This window comes from Lepisosteus oculatus, chromosome 3, assembly GCF_040954835.1.
Source record: "Lepisosteus oculatus isolate fLepOcu1 chromosome 3, fLepOcu1.hap2, whole genome shotgun sequence".
Lineage (NCBI taxonomy): Eukaryota > Metazoa > Chordata > Actinopteri > Semionotiformes > Lepisosteidae > Lepisosteus > Lepisosteus oculatus.
The window spans coordinates 29,737,204-29,756,195 of record NC_090698.1 but is presented as its reverse complement, the minus strand read 5'-3'; the positions used below and the strand labels follow the sequence as shown (position 1 = coordinate 29,756,195).

Genomic DNA, 18,992 nt, shown 5'->3' with positions numbered 1-18,992 from the left:
GACATTAACCTTAGATTGTAGCTCAATACAGTACCTTTTATTATATTGTTTTCCTCTCTAAGATCCATGATCGTCTTATGGATGTATTCAAGGTTGTTCCTCAAATCACGGATACTGTATCTCCTTTCAGAACATCTAACAAATCCAGCTTTGCTAGTCTTTCATCGAAAGACATGAGGAAGATTATGTCAGTTGTGTTGCCCAGTTCATCCTCATTGGAAGGAGAGGTGCATTTCTATCGTGTTGCATTAGTAGTGTTAGTAGCTGGAATGCATTTTGAAATCTGAGACATTTCTGAATCGCTGAAAGGCATTGTTTTAGTTTTACTCTAACTTTAGATAAAGGATTTTAGAACCTGAGCTGTCAGATCACTTGCTGTGTATATATCCAGAATCCAAAGTGAGTTAAACTACTAATTGTAATAAATCAAATTCTAAAGCAACCAATCTATTCATTACTACTGCAGTTAAACCACTAAAAATCTCACTGACTGCATAAACATTTACATTCACAGGAGAGCTCCACACTGCTTCTGAACTACATCATTCTCAGGCTGCTACCTTGACCTGAATTTTTGACCCAAGATTTGAAGCTCATGTTCTCAGTATTGTGAAGTTAAATAAACATTTAACTTTTTTTTTTCAAAATGGCTTTAAACTGTATTATATACTGTATTATGTAGGAGAGGGTCTGTTAAAATATTTTTGTAGCACAAGAAAAAAAAATCACTGACCTTGGTAAACAGTAATTTAATTTATGCAAATATACCTTCAGAACAAGAACAAGACGTCTGGAAAGAAACATGAGAGTTCAACTGCTGCAAGCACCTAGACCTATATATTGAACCTATATTTTCTGAACCTAGAACAGAAAAGTTGCAATTTTCTAGATTGCTCTTCATTTATGCTTTATTTTCTGCAGGTAGACCATAACAGATGCTTAAATCAGGCATCAATCATATTCTGACTGACTTTTTTTTCTCCCAAAGCACACTTTGCAGAAAAGTTTTATAAATTCTTTTGACTCAGTGCTGCTAGGTTTATAGACAGCAGGGTGCTTGATTTACTGTATTTTCTGCACTCATTACAATCTTTCTGCAAAAGAAAAATGCATAAAAAAGAAAAAATGTCATTTGAGTACTTGCATCAAACAACTGCCACACACTTTCTTTACTGTGACAGTTGGGTTTGTTCATATTCAATATATCTTATTTAGGAAAAATGAAGTAACAAAAATGGGAAAATATGAGCTAAACATTTACATCAGCTTGTTTTTTTTTTTACTGTGGGATAGATCCTACATTTAGATTATTGCTTAAGGGAAGATATGTCATACTTTACATAACAGGAAAGAAACACAACCTTAACATTTTATTCATGGCAGCCATGATGAACATCCATGTGAATTTAAATGATACAATTTACTGACTTGCTGTTTAAACTTCTCTAAGTGTACATGAACAATAGCGGATGAAAAGGTTTGTTTTGTTTTTTATATCTATATTATGATGTTGAATCACTCTTTTAAGGACAAATCAATGGAAAGAGGAATAGAGTATACTGGGCCAGTACAATACCACCTTTTCTATCTGTTACAAAGCATTTTGAGAAAATCCTACATAAACACTCAGAAATCAGAAATAAAATAATAGAAAGCTTTTTGTCCCCAAAAACTGCAACTGTAAATAGAAGTTATAAGATAAGAGGGTTTTTATAATAGAATGTGAAAAATAAAATAAAAATAAAAGTTTAAAAGCATGAATGGTTACTGAATACTTCACATACATTTTCACAATAGAAGATTGTTCATAACATTCACTACATCCTAGAATGAAGTCCATCATCACTGGTTAAGTGTTACAATAAACTAATAATAATAATGTGATAATGTTTTGATAATAATAATGTTAAACATGTAAACTAGTAAGACATTTAGAATATTGTGCTTAGTTTTGGTCAATATACCACAAAATGATATAGCCTTAGTACTTCAAATAAGAATAATTCCTACTCTAAGTGGACTGCCATATACAGGCAGGTTAAGACAGCAAAATGTCTTCAATTTCTAGAACAAAGGAGAATGAGAAGCAGATTAAATATGTAAAAACCTAGAAGATATAAATCAAGTTAATTTGGGGTAGTACATCACTTAGTAGTGAAACAAAGATGTGGTCTCAATTGAAAACTAAAATGGATTTCATTTATGACAAAAGTTTAGATTGGTTGAATGCTCCTTTTTAGTTTGCAAGCTTTCTTTATGTATATAAATTAAAAACAAAACAAATATGAATATTTCCATTTTATTTATGCCATTATATTACATTTCACCAAAAGATATAAAAATCTTGAAGAAAAAAAATCAAACATTCAGAGAATCACCTAAACCACACAAATTATATACATGGGAAGGAATATTCAAAAAGGCATTCAGTGTGAAAAATAAACATCCCTCTGAGAGCTAAATATTCAATTCTGCCAAATCACTTGGTAACTAATCTACATGAACCTATTTTTTCTCTTGGTGTATTTCTGTACTGCTGGAAAGGTATTTGTCACTATGCTGATAACTGATTAAATTCTTATTGCTAGCAAATTAGCCTTGAGATTCCAATTAAGACCCACATTCTTCTTATGTGCTCACAAAATTATACAATACAATATTTTAGATAAGAAGAACACAGCAACTTAATTTAACTTTTTTCAAACACATAATCCTGTGGTTGAATGTAGGACCAGAGCATCAATGTGTCTTTCAGTAACTTTAAAAAAGACATTTCCAGAAAACCTTTTTGGACTTTGTAATAAGAGAAACAACAATACTGCAATACTGTGTGGGCAGCAGTAAGAAGAATAAAGCAAATACACCGTCCTTCTGGCAGGATAGTTTCTAGTCAGTACTTAGTGCTAAAGCTTCTTTTCTTGTCATTGATGTACATGCAAACGTCCAGATTAATAAAAGTCCTTACTGTCAAATATTTAACAAAAAGATGCTTGCTGAGTATAATGGCAATTTCCATTTTTGCTACCAGTGGGGTTTGTATGAATGTGCATTGTTTAAAATGAACAATCAAGACATCCATCCATTTTCTAAACACCCAATCTAATGCAACCACTAACCACTGCACCACTATGCTGTCCTTAGTTAGACATGGGAAATAATATTTTCTTATTTACACAAATCCTAGAATCAGTTGCCAAAAGGAAGCTGTATTTTGGTTTTCTGCATTATCAAAATTAACATATGACATGTAGAGTTTACTGTTACTATTAAGTTGCTAGAGATTTAGATATTGACTTTGTGTGTCATAAACCTGAATGTGGCTGAACATGGGAATGGATTTCTTCGACTCAATCGGTAAAGATGCTGCTAAAAGTTCTAAACATGCATTGGGTTAGACCATCATATGAAAGCACACCAACAGTGAAAACATCACCAATTAAAGCACACGCAGACAACACAAATATTGCCATGTTGCTGCCTATTGATTTTCATTGTGCTAAACAACAGCCAGCTGAACAACTGCAATAGAGCAAATGGGTAAAGATTTGACTGAATGAGATTTGGCATCCCTTAGAACATAAATGCAGAAGAAGAACACACAAATCTGTGATTACAGTAAGCCCATGACATTTTTTTCTTTGATACAAAAATGAATTGGATTATTCTTTGCTTCATAAATTATTAGTGCCATCAAATTCTGTGTAACAAATGCATGAAAAATAGCACTTTTGCATAAAGTAACACATGTAACTTTATTTACAGGTAAGGTAGAATATAACAGTACTGTATAGATAGACTTTCAGTAGACTGTTACAGCAGTGTCTGTAGTGTATTTTTAAATTGATCCTAATTCTAATTGATGTACAGAAACAAACTCACAGGTTAAAAAGCAGGGATGGCAGGGATGATAGGGCTAGTACAGTGACTCATGGCAGGGACTGGAAGGTCCTACCAGAGGAGAAGACACAGAGAACAACAGTGTTAAACTGTCGCTCTTAGCCAACTGTTCTCAAAGGAAGCAGCAGGCTCCAAAAAGACTGTCCTATGAGTCCCATCGCATGGAGTTTCCTATGTTAACAGATGAACAGTGTTTGACCAGGCGTGAGAAAATTTAAACATTACCAAAGAAATAGGGGTATTATGTAAGAGAATTTTAAATGGAATGCCTCAGCTTTCATTTTGTAAAACAGGTGAAGGTTTAACCAGATAACACAAAAGTGTGGCGCAGGTCATGGGGGTGTGCCAACAGGCATGTAGGCTACACACAGCTTGGTACAGTACTTACACATGAACATGGAAACAGTCCCATTGTATTGTTTTGTTTTTCAAGTGAAGTGAATGAGCCTCAGGTAACTGGGGTTGGGTATGTAAATATATTTGTGTTGAATGGCATTCATATTCTGTTAAAATACAGTGCAAGGTGGACAGATGCTACAAAGAACTGCATTAGAGCCCATCAGGTTAATGTATTTGTTTCTTAAAATAAGTTGTAAGTATTCCTGCTACATGTTGCTGGAAGAATGTCCTTTCATTACTTACTGTAGAATTTATATTAACCTGTGCACCCAGGCAGGCAGTGTATAGGAACAGCTATTGCCTGAAAATAATAGTATAGGGCTACCCACAAAATAATACGGGAGCTTTTGAGGTGTTTTCTTTAGCACAATTTGGACAAATACTAATTGCTTTCTGAACATATCTTTAAAGGGAAAACTGTCAATGAATCTGCAATTATTTCTATATTCGGTGTTTTTACTCCTAAAAAAATGTTTCCAATAACTTTAAAATGCTAGAAAGACACTTTAGTTAGCTTTGTTTGTTCTAGTTAACAAAGAGGAACAGATAAATTTGTAGGTCAATTACTTGCAGTTTCTCAACATACATAATTGTGAGTTTGATTGCATCACTACTGTGTTGTTCGTGTGAACAGGTGAGAATATTTTAAAACATTAGGCACTCCTTTGAATAGGTAACATGCTTAAATAAGAAATTTAACATACACCCTTCAAAGGGGCTGTGTTTCATTAAAGTATTAAAATAAAAAAACACACATTGAAATTAATAAGCCTGCATACATCTGCCAGAATCCAACAAAGACTTATTATTACTGTCATTTCCAATTCTTTTTGACATAATAACTGCAAACTATACAAACCGGTAGTTGGTAGATCTGTAAATAGAGAAAATATAAACAAAGTGCACTTTTGTGTTATATTAAAAAAATATCACAGTAGAAATCAGCTGTAATTGTTTTCCTATTGTGGGAATTGATGTCTTCATATTCATTAGGAAAGGACAGGAGATGTGGCTGTCATAGCATGTCTTTTAAAATATTACTGGATTTTTTATTTCTGCTTGTCCTCTTTAAGTAGTGTTGAAAAACACACTGACAGTTAATTGCCATTACCATTAACCAGCATGCTTGTATGACTACACAAACACAATCGGTTGCCCCATGATGAACACACCTTAGTTTTGTAAGAATCAGCTAACAGAGGTTGACATTTTTAAATGTTACTGATTTTAACCCTTTTCTGTACACTCTTATTACCATCATCATTTTGATTCACTTGCAATCCATAAAAAATGCAAAGTACTAGTCTATAGTGAATTTGACATGTTTATGTAGCCTCCAATGTCAAAACCATTTTGAAAATATAACATTTTGCCTTCATTATTTTAAATAAAAGCCCACCACCTTAAAGCATTATAAGTTTAAGAGAACTACTGCAAAACCCAATCTCCTTCACACAACTAGTAATTTCTTGTAAAATGTAAAGTGAAAAATGAATTTAAATCATTCATTCATTTTCAATATTGAAGAAAATCAGCTGTAAAAATTATAAACCTGATAGAACTTTAAAAATAAAAGTCCTCTTAACTCAATTAGGTCCATATAAATCACAAATGATTAAGGATCAATCAAATACGCAATACAGAAAGCTCACTGCAAAGCTGACTTTCTCAACTAATCATATCTACTTATACAACACACTCCATAAAATCAATTAAAACATAATTATGAAAACATTGCCCAACAAACTATAAAGCAATCCACATTCATTGCACATAAACAGAAGATTAATTACTCTCCCTTTCCCCAGAGAAAAAAAAATAGCCTGGCTGATCTCAATGAAAAAAGAAATGCTTTGTTTTTACCTTGGCAAAATAAGCATACTGTATAGCACTTGAAATTACCAGTGGTGCAATGACATCTAATTTTATCATTACCATACATTTAAAGTTCCCAGAAGCTAAACAGTCTGAAGAAGACTGGCTTATATTTTGCTCTGGTGACTTTTCTGAAATTTCATCTGCATTGTTGATAAACATGAAACACTTCACTACAACAGAACTGTGACACCAAGATACAAAGACAAGATAGTAAGAACAGTACATAAAAGATCCATTAAGAAACCTGAAAATAAGGCACATTTTAATCCCATATGGCAACTTTGGAATAATAAAAAAATCCACTTGAGAATCCTTTTTTGTCCCCTGTTCCAAAAGATGGGATAGTAATTCTTAGACTAAAACTGTTCCATTGCACATTACTTAAGACGCAGATGTATCAGAAATGTACAGCTCAACAAACTCTCCAGACCAAAGGTCAAAGATTACCTCCTCTTAACAAATTCAGTGGAATTCTGTTTTCTCACTTCAGCAGAACATTTGCATTCAACCCCAGCACCAGTCTTCCTATAGAATCCGATGGTTAAACATATTTTCCAGCACAGTGATGTCTTTTTCTTTAGTCTTTTTAGTTGCTTAAAAGAAAAAAAAAAAAACGCTTGGGAAAACGCTGAACCTGAGACTGTGTGAGACAAGGTATATTGCACTCCCTTGTGAGGCTTAAGGTGATTTGTATTTTGATTAACCCCATCCTCTATTGTCTTTCCTGGTTAAAGATACAGTCTCATGGCTTTTGATGCACACATAATTCATCAAAAACAGGAAAAGGAAGTCTTTCCTCAGTATTGTCAAATCTTGTGCATATCATGAAGGGGGCAACTTCATCTCAGTTTTATTCGGAAAGTACTGAGCTCCATAGACTTAAGGTGTATCTCATTTGTGTTCTTGCCTTCATCAGATGTGTGCATCAAAGATAAAGACACTGGTGTGAAGCTCTGCACTTTCATTTCCTTGAATATCCTCTCCAGGGCAATCTATGATTAAAAAAGAAATAAATTCAGTTTTGAGACAATTAAATATATCCAGCACATTAATTAGTAAAACCATCATTTTATTGTATATTGATGTTACTCAGGCATCACATAGTCTTTCAGACTTTTACATATTTCAAATCATAGTCATATTTCCAAGGTACAGGTAAGGTACAGAAATTTTAAGGCAGGTTTTGTAAGTGAATATCTTTGAACCATTTGTGAAAATAGTAAAGTATTTTAAGTTTTTTTTTCTAATAAAAATGTAGCTGGTCAATAATTTATCCATGTTTATGATCACAAAATGGAAAAGGCCAAAGTTATATGCATTTGCTGGTCTCTATCTTTCCACGTTTGTCCTATTAAATCAGAGAAGAGACGACTGATGAAATAGGATCATATTGAGAATTTTCCCCCTTCTCATCAGGCTAATACACCATAGGAACTGTTCCCTTGTTGCCGACGGGCTTCCTTGATTAAAAGCAGCTTTGAAGAACATAAATTGTGCTGTCAGGGAAAGTGAAAGCCTTTTCTTGTCAATGGTGAGGAAAACACTATGTGTACAGGAACACAAGTACACTGCATTCAGAGAACAGATATGCATAAACAGTGCTTAAACTCTGTTTTTGTACCTGGACTAGGTAACATAACCACATGGGATGTCAATCAAATTAAATATTTTATCCCAAGTCGACTGTCTAACAGTGTTTAACATTAAACAAAAGGCTCCATGTTTTCCAGCTCAAGGCATTAATCTCTGTGGAATTTACAGAAAAACACTGCCACTCCTGTACATTTAAAGACAGGGATTCAGAAGACTGAAAAAACACAGGTCACTCTTTTCTCAGAGATATATGCTGCCAAGTTCTTTTTGATTTGCCAATCCAGACCTAATAAGCCATTCACTCCCCATATCAGCATTATCCAATCTAGCAGACAGTGCTGGCAGGGTCAAAGGACATGAGTACATGTGAAACAGTAATTGGGTAATACTCTTGACAAATTCTGCACCTCAAGGATACTCAAGAGGGTATTCTTAAGCCTTTTCTTACATGCCCTACCTTTCCTTTTAATCCTATATAAGAACCTTGTTTAAAGGACCCATGTATTCAAAACAGGATTTCTTGCTTCATATATTAATTTTCTCATCACCTTGATTTCAAAGTTCTGATTATTCTTCCTGTAATCTTGTTTTATTTCTTAGCTTCACTCCTATACTAAGAAGACCAGTAGTTTGGCTTCTGTTGTTTTTCATGGTCCCATTACCTTTAAAAAACAGGGCACTGGTAAACAATGTGAGAATACAGTAAAAGTATACAATGCCTTTCAATCTAAAGTGACCAGTACAATTGCTACAGTTATGCACATAATATCTGAAATAATATTTATAAAGGGGTGGGTGACAAATTGAAAATTCTGCAGAATAAGAATAAGTTCAAATTCAGAAACATGGAACCCTTTATCTAAATGTGAGTAATGTTAAATGCAAACAGCCATTTAAATCTCTCCATATACATACACAAAACAAGGCTATAAATCTTTGCTCTTAAATTTACAGGACAGCAATGGAGTCATTGATGTCTGTTCCCCTTATACAGTGAAAAAAAACTTTAAACTTTTTTTTATATTTTTGGCCACTCTTTTTGAAACTGAAAATACAGTTTTGGGGCAATATAGAAGAACATGATTTTAAATATAAAGTAACAAACATATATTAAAACATATGTATTCAGAATACAAGCATAATTAAAAAAGCATTTTAAGTACATTATTGGTTTAAGTAACTTTAAGAACTTGACTGCAACCAAAATGTTTTCAAAAACAGTAGAAAAAAAACAGTAGAGCCCCAAACACCAGGATTAAGAAGTGTTACATTGTTTAGTGCAATTACCTTGCCAAGTGTTGTAGAACAGAGCAACCCTGTGTTTTTAGTGGAGAATGCACAGTCAAATCCTTTTCTATGCAGAATTAAGGCTGCTTCATCTGATGGCCCATCTCCCTCCTGCAAAGAAAATAAGTTATTTCTTAATGATCAATGCACAACCGCCCTTAACTCCTGAAGGGCATCTCAGTTTTAACACTATGACTTTATGAGATTTTTTCTTTCATGGCTCAGCTGCACCTCCAGCAGTCTTCTAAAATAACTGAAAGTTCCACTGTGTAAAAGGTCATTGCAGTTCAATGAAATAAACCAATAAGTAGTTTTTTTCCCTGCAGCTCTTCTGAGTTCTATTTTAATAATGCTTTTCCCCCTGAAAATATTGAGGGGGAAAATTGCAGGATGACTAAACAAAACTTCTGTATATTAGTTTTACATATATAAGTTCAGTAACTCAAACGGAAGGAATGAGTTTTCTGGAGTTCTTGTGGAATTCTCTTTGCAGACTATGAGTCTAGGACGTTGTGAATGAGAATCAGAACATGGCAATACCAAACAGAATGAGCTTTAATTTAAACACCCTGACTCTCACCAGGACAAGTGGACTTAAAATAGATTAAATAATACTTATACATTTCATATCCTTTAGTAACTTTGATGAGTTTCAGGCTCAACACACTTACTAATGAATGATATCTCATTTTTTCATTCTTGAATTCTAGAAGAAATCTAGAATATACTTTTTGGCAGAAATTAATTTCTATATCAGGATCAGAAATATCAGGATTAATTTCAGTAATTTTTCTACAGATTTGGAATTTATATTTATCTATGTTCGTTTTGAAACTATCACTTCTTTTCTTGAAATATATAAATGCAGAGGGTAGACAGAAAACATGCTAGGAGATCTAACTTATCAGTATTATAACATATTCTGAAAGATGATCCTTGAGGCTGAAGATCTGCTATCGATCATTGATCAACAGGTAGAAAAACTGGCTCACAAAGAAACCAACAGGCTTCTTCCATGATGATTTCAATATGCATACTTTGCTTACTACCTATTTACTTTTGGTGAACCACTGAAAGTTATTTTACAGCTGTAAGAGGGCTAGATCAGAGTTATATAATCTCCCAGTTCTGCACTCTGGGTAAAGTCAGCTAGTGAAATGGGTCATAGAGTTCAACGTGCGCTCATGCAAGGGTCTTCAATGGTTGAACCACTCAAGAGATGCATATTCATAATCAATGAAAATCTCATTATTAAAAAACTTATTGTTAGGGGAATAGTAAGGAAAGTTGAGAAGCTAAAACTACATTCTTCATGGGTACTCATGGGTAACAACAGTGTATGTTCTGAAAATTCTCAGTCATCCATGTAAATATTACATTTTGAATACTTAAACTCCCTGCATTCACATAGAAGAGAAATTATTCTAGTTAATATTTAAACATTATTCAATTGAAAAGCATTAATAATGAAACAAGTTCAAATTACTCTGATGTAAAGAAAATGAAAAGGCTATTCAGTTCAGGATCTTCTCTGTGTTATCCCTTATTAAGAAGCTTGACAGGGTTTCTCTGAATTTTTCTGTATAGAGACACACCTAACCAATCAACCTCAATTGGTCTAATCATTCCGTTGATCTTCAGTAGCACTACACACTAACCCATGCATCCATTTTCTAAACCCAATCCAATACAGGGTCGCAGGGGTGCCAGAGTCTATTCCAGCAAGCAAAGGTGACAAGGCAGGGTACACCCTAGACAGGACACTAGTCCATCACCGGGCACATTACAGACTAATTAGCAACCTAAAAACGGGTATACATATTTATTTTCATCCTTAGAATTTCACTTGTACATAAGTTCTAAAAACACTCATATTTTTACCAATATATTTTTCACTTGTTACTGTTACATAGATATACGGAAATAGTTCCTGTATATTTTCACAGTGGTACATCTAGTTTCTCATTATGTGTCCTTGAGCAATAGCTTCTGCAGATATAAATGATTACATCTAGTAGTTTGTCTTTGTCATGTAAATTTCTCTTACAGATTTTGTACTGTAAACTGCCTCATCACTAAGCCTCCTGCGACAAAGACAGTTCAGTCTCAGCTGACAACCTGGTAGATCCCTTTAATAAATAATTGAACAAATTGGCAAGCATATTCACCCCCCTTAAAGTAATTAGAGAAGAATCTTTGGCTTGAGAGGACACTGCATCAATCAAAGGATGTCTGTCCCTTCCAAATGAAAAATGGGCCAAATTACAATAACATGTTCAGCACCAGAAATTACTTGAAAATTGAGGAAGGGGCTTGAGATATAGGGCTCTTTATGTATTGTTTCTGTCAGCTACAGATTCTCAACCACAAAGAGGTCATCACTTGTTCACCAGTGTGGTCCTCAGGTACAGTAGTACATGTTCCATATTATTTATGTTTTTTAATATTAAACATTCATAAGCTGTAATAGTTGGAACACACTTTATTGACAGGGCCAATGAATGTAAAATGTTGTTTGGCAGCATGTTTAAAATAATCCGTGAGACCTTTGAACATTTTTTCTTTTTGTATTTTTTTTTACATCTACCCAATAAGAAAAATCCAATTATTTTCATGAGTCCTTATCGCATGTAGAAAGAAGAATGACAATGATTTTCCTTGGACATTTCAACCCATAAACGCTATTCATTGTTTAGACATGTTGCAAGCTTCACAATGCCTTACAGGAGAGTTATTGCAGGTTGGCTCTCAGATGTCAATGGAAGCCTGCAAGGGGCCTGGGAAGACGGTCAATAGCTAGCTAGTCACATTACCCAAGCTCAGACTATCAGGGCTCAACCTGTGTTCAGAAAGCCTTTTTTTGACTGAGACTCTGGGGAGTCCATGATTTCACTGTAAAATGCTTACTAAACAATATTAGAAAAAAATATTTCTATAGACCCAAATGAAAAAAGGAATATTAATAACTAAACATAATTTTAAATATACAAGTAACATTTTTTAAAATGAAAATTATAGAAAAAATACCTTTGACTGTATGGTTCGGAGATTAACCAAATGCATGTCACATGGCATTGATGAAACAAGTGGGCTGAAGGCTGAGAGTGATGCATCTCCAAAATCAGTGCTAATAGTCATAGGAAGAACTGGGTGATTCAAGTACAATGAAGATACATGGCTCAGCAGAGAGGGATAGCTTGATGGCTTGCTGTTCTCTTTCTGTTAAATAAAGCATAAAAACAAGATTAAGCAATAATACTACAGATTTTGCTGAAGGCAAATAGACGTATTAGAACTGAATTACTCAGAACAGCCAAATGGATTTTTCTTCTCTTATTAAAATAAATCTTTCTGATACAACATCCTCATTATTTTTTAAGCCCTTTTCTGATCTTAATTCATAATAAGTACACATCAAGCTCTCAATGTATGGAATCCCAATGAGCACGAGGGCCTCGTTTCTTTGAAAAGGGTAGCCTCTCCTCACATTTTAGAGTGAGATACTATGGTAGTAATTTAAGAGTATACACACATACTGTACACAGATTGTACATACCAGCACTAGAAAATTCAGACATAAATACTGTATGTGGAGGATACTGAAAACTGCTTTGAGTAATTCAAAATAATAAATATTTCCACAGAAATTATAATGTTATACTGGATTAATAGATGCCTGACCTGACTTTTTAATATTTGATTTGAATAATAGATGTGTGAGTTGTTACTAAAAAGGCACTGTCAAACAGCAATTATTAGATACAAAGCAAAAATACTTTAAAACACTTGGTATATGTACACGGGTTTTCAGATATGACATAAAAAATTGAAATATAAATTATGCCTAACTGAAGATGCCAAACAATTTCATAAATAGGTTATGTCACTGTTCAACTGCAGTAACCAGGGACACAAGGTATTCTAGTAACCCAGCCTGGAAGAGACTGAATTACAAACTTTTGTACCCTATTCCTTGTGTCTACTCTCGATTTCCCTTATTTGTATTCATAGTTCACTTGTGTATTTGTGTGAACTTTTGTGTTAAGGGTTAGTTAAGGTTGTCGGGTACATTCTACACACGTAGTTGATCTTTGTATTAGTAACACTAGTTTAGGATGGGTGAGTGCCTTTCGTCTTGTATGGTTTTGGGTAGTTAGTGAAGGTTAGCCAGGGCGTTAGAAGACGCTGAAGACCGAGTGTTTTGGGTTTTGTTTTGGTAGATGGGCCAGCTTCCCCTCACTTTATTAGCCAGCTCCATTTTGTTTGTTATTTTCTTTTCTTTGGCACCACTCTAGTTCCCTTTCCCTGTGTGTTATTGTGTCCCATTACGTACCAGTCACTTATTCACTTTAAAATAAATAAATTTTGCACCAAAACTTGATGTCACACTTCTTAAGTCCCTCACCAGAAACCCACCTGCATCCAAATCATCCTAAAGGTTACACCCCTTTACCCCTAGACACAGTCATAACACAGTCACACAGAAAAAACATTCTGTTTTAACAAAGAGTATTTCTTAAAGTGACACTGCTTGTGTTGCTTGCCGCTTGATTGGATACTCTCAGTGCATCACAGTAACGCCCAAATTATATGGTTACAATTTACACATTTAATTCATAATCATAAACGTAAAACACTAGAATGAAAATAAAAGACCTAACAAAAATATTATATCACTAAAAAAATTATAAGTGTAGTTCATATATTCACAAGAAAATATTATTTTACGCCACAGCCTTGAATTGATTATAGGCCCAGTTTTGTTTTATCATACTTACATGGCTTCTTACTTAATGTATTAAACCTAATTGTGTGAAAATATGCAAGTCTAGTTTTACAACAGCTGTGCTCTCAAATAAATGTGTTGAGGACACTGGTTGCCAACCCAGATCCTGGGAGATCTCTGTGCCTTCTGGAAGTTGTTTTAGCCAAGTTCATAAATTGCAGTCTAATTGATTTCAATTTTCTATTTGAGGCATATTTCCTGTCAGATTTTAAAACGTTGAATAGCATTTTAAATTGCTATCCCAATCCCATTTTCTGAGTTTAAGAACTCCCCTCATCCATGTGTGTGACCTAGAAACAAAAGCAATTTGACCTCTGCAGAAGGAAAGAAAAATGCTCATTGTGGGAATATTGTTACTCTCACCTATGCCTGCTCATCATAAATTGATCTATTAAGAGCTGTTTACACAGAAGTAAAGGATCTAACTTGAGGAGCGACTTTAGGAAAGTTCTATATACTTTTGGTCAAAACAATGTGCTTGGCGTATTTTTTAAAAGAAGCACTAGATACAGAAACATGTAAACAGAATTTTAAACAAGGAGATCAGCTACAGGTATCAATTACCAATGACGTAGAACCCAATTATGACAAAATTCATATTAGAATGATTTTGTCAACTAGATTAATCTCATGAACACAAATACACATTTCCTGCATGTAAAGCAAACTTAACAGCTTTGATGTCCCAGTACTGGAGGGCACAGTATGTATGGTTGCCAGAACTGTAGCTCATTTATGCAGTTGCATAACAACTAGAAGTTCCAGCTTATAATAGGCTGGGCAAACGATTTTTCAAATTTTTTAAAAAGAAATAAAAAATGAGATATAATGATGTGTTCCTGCTTAACTTAGACATTGCACGACTTTAAAACCTATAAAAATGGGAGAGTTAAAAACCACTTTTTATGCTCGAAAAATGGGTGATTTTTCTTCCTCGTGATCAGCTCAGAATCTCTGTGTACGCTGTAAGGTTTTTACTTCTTAATTAAACGTTTAAAATACACGAATTTCATAAAGACAACACACGTTTCGAAGAGAAAAAATCCCATTCTTTTCTCTTCCTGTTGTGTGAAACTCATCAGCAGGTCTTTTTTTCCCAATCAGAGGCTCTGAAAATAGCGTACCGCCCACTGCGCTCCGTCAGAGAGGGGCGCGGCACCGAGAGAGGGAGGAGGCGCGGAGCTCAGCAGTACAGACCAAACGTTCTACTGCCTGGAGCGCTTATGGCAGCGATCGCGTCTGCATTTATAACTTAGTTTTTAAAATTAATCAAGCAATATGAAGCATCTCTTTTTACTTTTAAGTCACTTAATTATCATTAAGCACAGCTTTCTCACCACCTAGACTACTTTTTGATACCATCTTTAGACAAAGCAGAAACTTCTTGTTCTGTCTAATGACATTACAAGTGGAAAGATTACAGAATTTAATCGTCTTTAATTTTGTTACGTTATACATTTTAGAAACGTTTCATCCATACAAACACCACAAAACTATTCTCGATTGTATTTCTGAATGGTATGTTACACTTAGTTCACTGTTTTAATTACACCTAATTAAGAAAGTTAGGTGTTAGCATAAACTATTAGCAATCAATATTAAATTTAGCACTGTAATAAGTTGTTGCACTTTCCCCCGCATCTTGTAAAAATATATTTTCATTGTTCAAATATACATTAAATCTGACTATCATATAATAAGTTAAATACAAAACTAAAGAAGAAATAGGGTTAAATATAATTCAAAATATTTTGCTAACAATGTTAACTGTTTATAAATAATAAATTGTATTAACTAAAGAGTAGGATGGCACAGTTGTTAGTATGCTTTTTGTTTTGTTTCTTTTTCATAAATACAACAGTAGTACCTGATGTCTCAGCGCCTTTCAAAATTAAATTATGCATGCAAACCTGTGAACTAGAGAGATAACTAAGATATCCATCCATTTATAATGGTGGCAAAGTGGTTAGCATTGCTATCTTGGAGCACTGGGGTCCTAGATTCAATTCCTGCCATCCTGTGTGTGTGGGGTTTGCATGTTCTCTCTGGGTTACATGGTTTTTCTCCATATGTGTGATATGACTCCCTCTCGCACTCCAAAACATACTGGTAAGTTAATTGGTTTATGGGAAAACTGGCCCTGGTGTGTGTGTGTTTGTGTCTGTCTGTCCTGTGATGGACTGGCGCTATGTCCAGGGTGTATTCTGCCTTGTGTCTGTTGCTTACTGGGATAGGCTCCAAATCCTCTGTACTGGATAAAGAGATTAGAAATAGATGGAACTAAACACAGTGTTAGAAACCCACTATGAAATGGCAGCATCTCACTGAGAATAAAATATTTTATAGTGCTGGCCTTTTCACCTCTCTTGCACATCAGTATCCATACCTAGTTATTTCAACAAATTACCTCTAATTATAAACATCTTAATATGCTGGCTCTGTGGATCCGCATCAGCTATGTTTGCCCATTCCTTCAATTCATGTGCATCCAACACACAGTTCAATGCCAGCAACTACACAAAATCTAAAATACAATCCTCATTTCAGTATCTATGTAAACATACAGTCTGTTAACTTCATCATCTTCATCAAAAGTATGCCTAACCCCATTAGGAAGTGTTCTTGTTATCAGTGTATTCCTTAGCTTTCCCAAAATTATCTTCTTCTTACCAACATCTCTAGTCTTTTATCCTGCAATAACTCAGCCAACACTTAAATCCCCAAAAGCTGCTTGTGGTAATTTCTTTAAATCACAAATATCATGTGTAAATACTGGCCATTTAATACTCTGCATTGTGGGATAATAGTTTATTTTAAAGGGAACTAGAGAAACTAAGAACTAGAGAAATTAAGAAAGGATTTTTTTTCCTAGAATTACTAAATGCACATCCTGTTCACTGGGGAAATTAAATCCACACTGAGCAATCTTCAATATGTTCAGAATATGACAGCGAGAATCCTATCAGGGATGCATTACACCTGTTTTCAAGTCCTTGCACTGGTTACCTATCAGGTTTCGAGTCAACTTCAAATTCCTCATCCTCATTCTGTACCTACAGTATATGGCTTATTATCTGTCTACTCCCCCACCTTTGTCCGTCTGACTCTGGTCTTCTAGCTATCCTCAAGAACATCTACATTCTGTGGGTGACAGGGCCTTCTCTGGCTGCACCCCAGAGCTCTCAATTTGTATTAAATCTAACTTCAGAACCTTTCTTTTCAGAAGACTTAGTGTCTGTATCTGCTTCATTTTCTAATTTTGGTAGCACCTCTAACTGCTTGTCTTTCTTATATGTATTTACTTTGTAATCTGTGGTCCTTTTATCTGTTTTTACATCTACTGTATTGCTTTGAGGTGCCACCTATGGTAATATATAAAATAAAGTTTTTTTATTATTGTTATAGGGAAACATGATCAGATTTTCCCTGGTTCAGAAAAAAAAGATCTGAAATATACTAGTTTGTCACTCTTCTCATTCCCTTTGCTAAATGACTTTTCATACTAATCTGATCAATCTAACTGCCAGTTTTCTGTGCTTTCTCTGTCCTGCTAGATTTGCAATTATTCTGAAAATTTTCATCTTGAAATAACTCATTTCTAAATACCCTTTTCACTGTTAACATCTTGCAGCAACTCTGCGACAAAATATACACTTAGCTCAACCTGACAGTTCATCCTGCTACCAACATTAAATAAAACAAATCTTAAGATTTCTATATTTATGTCTTTATTTAGTGGTTTCATTAGTGACAAAGGCTAAACTTTCTTGGAAAAATGTCTTTTATGTGTTGTGGAAAAAACTGACTTGCTTTAACAAAATATTTTTACAAGTCCTTTCACCTGGCAGTTTACCTAAATGCCCAACTATCTGAGAAGCCCTCCATGAAACCATAGTTGCTATTAATTCATTTAGGGCTCACTGACAGAATTGCTTGTTTTTTATGCATGCTAATTTCTGATTCCTCACTCTGTTTCATGTTTATAGATAAGACTATTGATCGCAAAGGGAAATTGATGTACATGTTTACATGTTCTTTTGTAACATACAGCTTTTTGTGATTTTTTTGTATATCTAAGCAAGTGTTCCTGCATCCCTCTTCTGCACTATAGGCATGGCTTTTATTCTGTTTGCTCCATTTCTAAAACTTTTTGCTCATGTGCATTTTTGTATTTTTTTTACACCTCTAGCACTTTAACGCCCTGAATTTTCATTTGCCTTAATTTGTAGAATGAATTTGAGTTTTAGCCTTAAAAATCTTAAGTTTTCACTATCTTTTGTTTCTTGTCCTACAACTGTTATTATTGATCACCATGACTTCATTCAGCCTTTCCTGAACGTCTATGACAGGCAGAGAGAGTGTTGTTTCTGGTGCGATCTTTTGCAGCTGACATTTCACTGTTTTAAACGAACAAGAAATTAGATTGCTCATAAATCACTTATTCTATATAAATACAGCGTAATTGCCTTCCGAAAATCCTCTTTTTCTTGTTCGTTTTAGAGACCTTGATCGAAACTGATTTTAGATGTCAGAAAGGATTTATTTTCTCTGTATTTCCTACATTGCTTTGTCGAGATTTTAACTTTATATTTAGGCTCAGATTTCAACTATAAATCGTACACTAATTAATAGCAGTAAATACTGATGTTTTGCTCCCTCTTACCACAAAAATATCTATGTTTTGTAGCTGGGATGAACTTTATTTCGTACGCATAGCTACTGCGATTTGGACACGAAGCGGTTAAAGATGGCGGCAAATCGGGCACCCAGAGAGGGGGGGGGCGTCTTCTCGCCTCCATAACTAAAATGCCAAAGAGGAGCGGCTTAAGTGACATACACAGTCGTGTAACTGACAGTTTGAGGTAGCCTATCGTGTAAATTTTGCTTTGTTGCTGATAGGTTAAGCTTTCGAAACTCTGCCCCAAAGTCATGTGACTGATTTTACGCCCTGTTTCGTTGGTTAAACGCAATGATCACAAGCACCACCATGGTTACTGGGATGTGTCGTTTTTAATTCCGTTTGAATTATAACTTTACGTACTGTCTTCATATTTGGCCAGGGCTTTAAAGAGAAGGCGCGCCAAAACATTTTGGTGCCATCGTCTCCGCTTTAAAGGTACCCCCGTGCTGGAAGAATTTGACCTTGGAACGT

The 18,992-nt window shown here is 34.6% G+C and overlaps 1 protein-coding gene across 2 annotated transcripts in view; it reads right to left on the bottom strand.

Annotated features, from left to right (window-relative positions):
• Positions 1-2,283: 2,283 nt before the first annotated feature.
• Positions 2,284-18,992, bottom strand: part of man2a1 (mannosidase, alpha, class 2A, member 1) — a 242,408-nt gene continuing 225,699 nt past the window's right edge. For both annotated transcript variants that reach the window (XM_006627014.3, XM_015338057.2), the window contains exons 21-23: positions 12,082-12,273; positions 9,055-9,165; positions 2,284-7,166 (exon numbers count right to left, since the gene is read on the bottom strand). In XM_006627014.3, the coding sequence (XP_006627077.2) occupies positions 7,014-7,166; positions 9,055-9,165; positions 12,082-12,273 (456 nt within the window). In that variant the 3' untranslated portion in view covers positions 2,284-7,013. The remainder of the gene's footprint in view (positions 7,167-9,054; positions 9,166-12,081; positions 12,274-18,992) is intronic.